The 3609-nt window shown below is 33.5% G+C and overlaps 1 protein-coding gene and 1 non-coding gene across 2 annotated transcripts in view; both read right to left on the bottom strand.

Annotated features, from left to right (window-relative positions):
• The window catches only part of LOC111671125 (ubiquitin-ribosomal protein eL40 fusion protein-like), a 2920-nt gene extending 1708 nt beyond the window's left edge, over positions 1-1212 (bottom strand). The window contains exons 1-2 of the mRNA XM_023428147.2: positions 1108-1212; positions 563-670 (exon numbers count right to left, since the gene is read on the bottom strand). Of these exons, the coding sequence (XP_023283915.1) occupies positions 563-670; positions 1108-1114 (115 nt within the window). The 5' untranslated portion in view covers positions 1115-1212. The remainder of the gene's footprint in view (positions 1-562; positions 671-1107) is intronic.
• A 189-nt stretch (positions 1213-1401) lies between these two features.
• On the bottom strand, positions 1402-1475 carry trnan-guu (transfer RNA asparagine (anticodon GUU)). Its single transcript has one exon. It is a non-coding gene; the product is annotated as a tRNA-Asn (tRNA).
• Between the last annotated feature and the right edge of the window lie 2134 nt (positions 1476-3609).

The following is a 3609-nucleotide window of genomic DNA, read 5'->3' as shown; positions in this document are numbered from 1 at the left end:
GTAGTCGTGAGGAATAAGGCAGCGAATTACCGGAGAAAAGGTAGACTTATTAGCCAACTCAGTGACGCTAACTTGGGTAAACTAATTGATAGCATTAAGCTAATATCTACACGTCATTATGTATTAACTGCTGACTGCATTTTCAGATGAGCTTGTTCAGATACTTCTCTAAGAAGAGAAAGACAACAGATGAAGAAGACGCTAGTCAGACGCTAGTCAGGTACGTTACTCACACTTTTAATGTAATCTTATTAGACAAGTAACATTAGACAGGGAGGAGTTGTTAAACAAAGTGGAGGAGAGCAGAGCACAGCAGCGGAGAGATGAGCCTGGGTGCAAACACTGTAACTGCTCTCATATTAAATAGATATAATAATAGTATCCCTAGTACATGTGATAACTGAATGAGCGTAAAGGAATCTTCGTACATTTTATTTGGTGTGATAAGAACAAACAAAATCAGTCCTGCTCTTAATTAGAAACCGAAAGACTACAGTACATGTTCATTTATACGTGTGTATAATGAACAAAGTGTGTATGATGAACAAAAGACAAAGAGTACCTTCTTTGTCTTGGATTTTGGCTTTGACGTTGTCGATAGTGTCACTGGGCTCCACCTCAAGGGTAATTGTTTTACCCGTCAGTGTTTTCACAAAAATCTGCATCGTTGCTGAAAAGAAGACAGAAAAATGAGTCAGTCAGACTGGGATGGGCCAGCCAATATGAATACCACTCTTAGTGCCAACTTAACAAAACTCTTGCAACATGCTGCTAAAACTTGTTCCTATCTTTGATAATAACTTACTTCCTCATGTTTAGAATTTACTATCCAGGTACATGTATTTGTTATACATCAGTGTTTTCAGCAGGGGATTTTAACGATTTATTTGACACTGCTGATAGTGACAGTGCTGATAGGTTACATCAGCAACATGAGCCTATACATACTTAACATACAAGAAAACTAGAGCTCAAAACCTATATACGTGTGTTTAAGTTGAAATGCCATTTCTATACAGCCAAAAACAAATTTTAACTATATTATAGTAACAGTTTAAATCCAACAAAATAAACGATCGCTTTATAAACAATAAAATCTGGACTTACCTATCATTCACCAGCAGATAGGCAAAAGAGGAATCTGATGAACCCAGCCCCGTGCTTAAGAAGGGAACAAGCTCATCCAGTTTTAAAAAAAAATGTACTCCGTTGACACATCTGGACAGGTGGAGGAGGGCTGGTGTGTGTAGAACGCAGGTGCTGACATGTAGAGCCATACGCGGTTACAATCTGATTAGATAATACAAGTAAAGATAGCTACGTTCAGAATAATTTAACAATAATAAAAAGAGGAATAATAATTATTAAAGAAATCGAATAATAGAAAGCATAAATTTGCGTCGTCCCTGGGTGGGCTCGAACCACCAACCTTTCGGTTAACAGCCGAACGCGCTAACCGATTGCGCCACAGAGACAACTGTGACTTGAACACACACGCATGTGCCTATGTAATATTCACATATACAGCACAGTACATCACGACGGAATTTGACAGTGAACTTGTTAAGCATTGGTGCGATAGCGCTACCTACTGACAGCTACACTACGCAAGTAGCATTACAAAGCAACACGCATGCATTTATCTTTAACACCGCTGGGGTATGAGACCGCGAATATAAAAGTTGCAGTTAAAAAGACATAAACACACAAGAAGTAAGAAAATGCCAGCTAACGAAAAAGCAACAAAAATTGTGGTAGAGGGTAATGGGGTTTGCAGATAGCACGCGATTTGCGCTGCGCTCGCCTCTTGGGCCAGCGCACAGTTCAGGTGAGTCGCCGAGTACAAACGTCAAAAAACAGCATAGTATAGTGAGGCATAATACACATCATACTATAGTAAAGCATACGAAGTCATAGTATAGTAAGGCATAAAGAGTAAAAAAAAAAGTCATAGTATAGCAAGGCATAAAAAGTAAAAAAAAAATCATAGTATAGTAAGGCATAAAAAGTAAAAAAAAAAACAGCATAGTATAGTGAGGCATAAAAACTTCATACTATAGTAAGGCATAAATAATCAGAAAAACAAAGTAGTATAGTAAGGCATAAAAACATCATAGTATAGCAAGGCATAAAAGGTAAAAAAAAATTAATAATATGGTATGGTATAAAAAGTCAAAAAATTTCATATTATATTATGGCATAAAAAATTTAAAAACGGCATACTATATTGGGGCTTAAAAATGTCAAAGTATAGCAGGGCATAAAAAGTCAAAAAATATCAAAGCATAGTATGGTATAAAAAGTCAAAAAACAGCATACTATAGTGAGGCATAAAAATGTTACAGTAAAGTATGGCATAAAAAGTAAAAAAAAGTGTAATACTATAGTGGGGATTAAAATGTCATAGTATAGCAGGGCATAAAAAGTCAAAAAAAGGTTATTGTATAGTGTGGCATGAAAAGTAAGAAAAACAGCATAGTATATTGAGGCATAATACACGTCATACTATATTAAGGCATAAGAAGCCATAGTACAGTAAGGCATAAAAAGTCAAAAAATGTCTTAGTATACTGAGGAATAAAAAGTCATTAAAATATCATAGTATAGTAAGGTATAGAAAGTCATGAAAATGTCAAAGTAGAGCAAGGCATAGAACGTCAAAAAAAATGTCATAGTATAATATGGCATTAAAAGTTAAAAAAAATGTCATAGTGTAATAAGGCATAGAAAGTCATAAAAATGGCATAGTATAGTAAGACTTAAAAAGTAGAAAAAAATGCAAGGCATAGAAAAGTAAAAAAAAATGTCATAGTATAGTAAGGCATAGAAAAGTAAAAGAAAATGTCATAGTATAGTGAGGCATAATACACGTCATACTATAGTAAAGCACAAAAACGTCATAGTATAGCAAGGCATATAAAGTCAAAAAAAATGCAAGGCCTAAAAAGTCAAAAAAATGTCATAGTATAGTAAGGCATAAAAAGTCGTAAAAATGTCATAGTATAGTAAGGCATGGAAAAGTAAAAAAAATGTCATAGTATAGTAAGGTGTAAAACATCATGAAAATGTCATAGTATAGTAAGGCATAGAAAGTCATAAAAATGTCATAGTATAGTAAGGCATAAAAAGTCATGAAAATGTCATACCATAGTGAGGCATAAAAAGTCGTAAAAATTTCATAGTATAGTAAGGCATGGAAAGTCAAAAAAATGTCATAGTATAATATGGCCTAAAAGGTCAAAAAAATGTCATAGTATAGTAAGGCATAGAAAAGTAAAAGAAAATGTCATAGTATAGTGAGGCATAATACACGTCTTATTATAGTAAGGTATAAAAAGTAATTAAAATGTCATAGTATAGTAAGGCATAGAAAGTAAAAAAAATGCAAGGCATGAAAAGTAAAAAAAATGTCATAGTATAGTAAGGCATAAAAAGTAATTAAAATATCATAGTATAGTAAGGTATAGAAAGTCATGAAAATGTCAAAGTATAGCAAGGCATAGAACGTCAAAAAAAATGTCATAGTATAATATGGTATTAAAAGTAAAAAAAAATGTCATAGTGTAATAAGGCATAGAAAGTCATAAAAATGGCATAGTATAGTAAGAC

This window comes from Seriola lalandi, unplaced genomic scaffold (genome assembly GCF_002814215.2).
Source record: "Seriola lalandi dorsalis isolate HSWRI2012SDOR001 ecotype SW California unplaced genomic scaffold, Sedor1 jcf7180002054866, whole genome shotgun sequence".
NCBI classification, from domain to species: domain Eukaryota; kingdom Metazoa; phylum Chordata; class Actinopteri; order Carangiformes; family Carangidae; genus Seriola; species Seriola lalandi.
The sequence above is the reverse complement of the archived record's forward strand: the minus strand, read 5'-3'. Positions and strand labels throughout refer to the sequence as shown.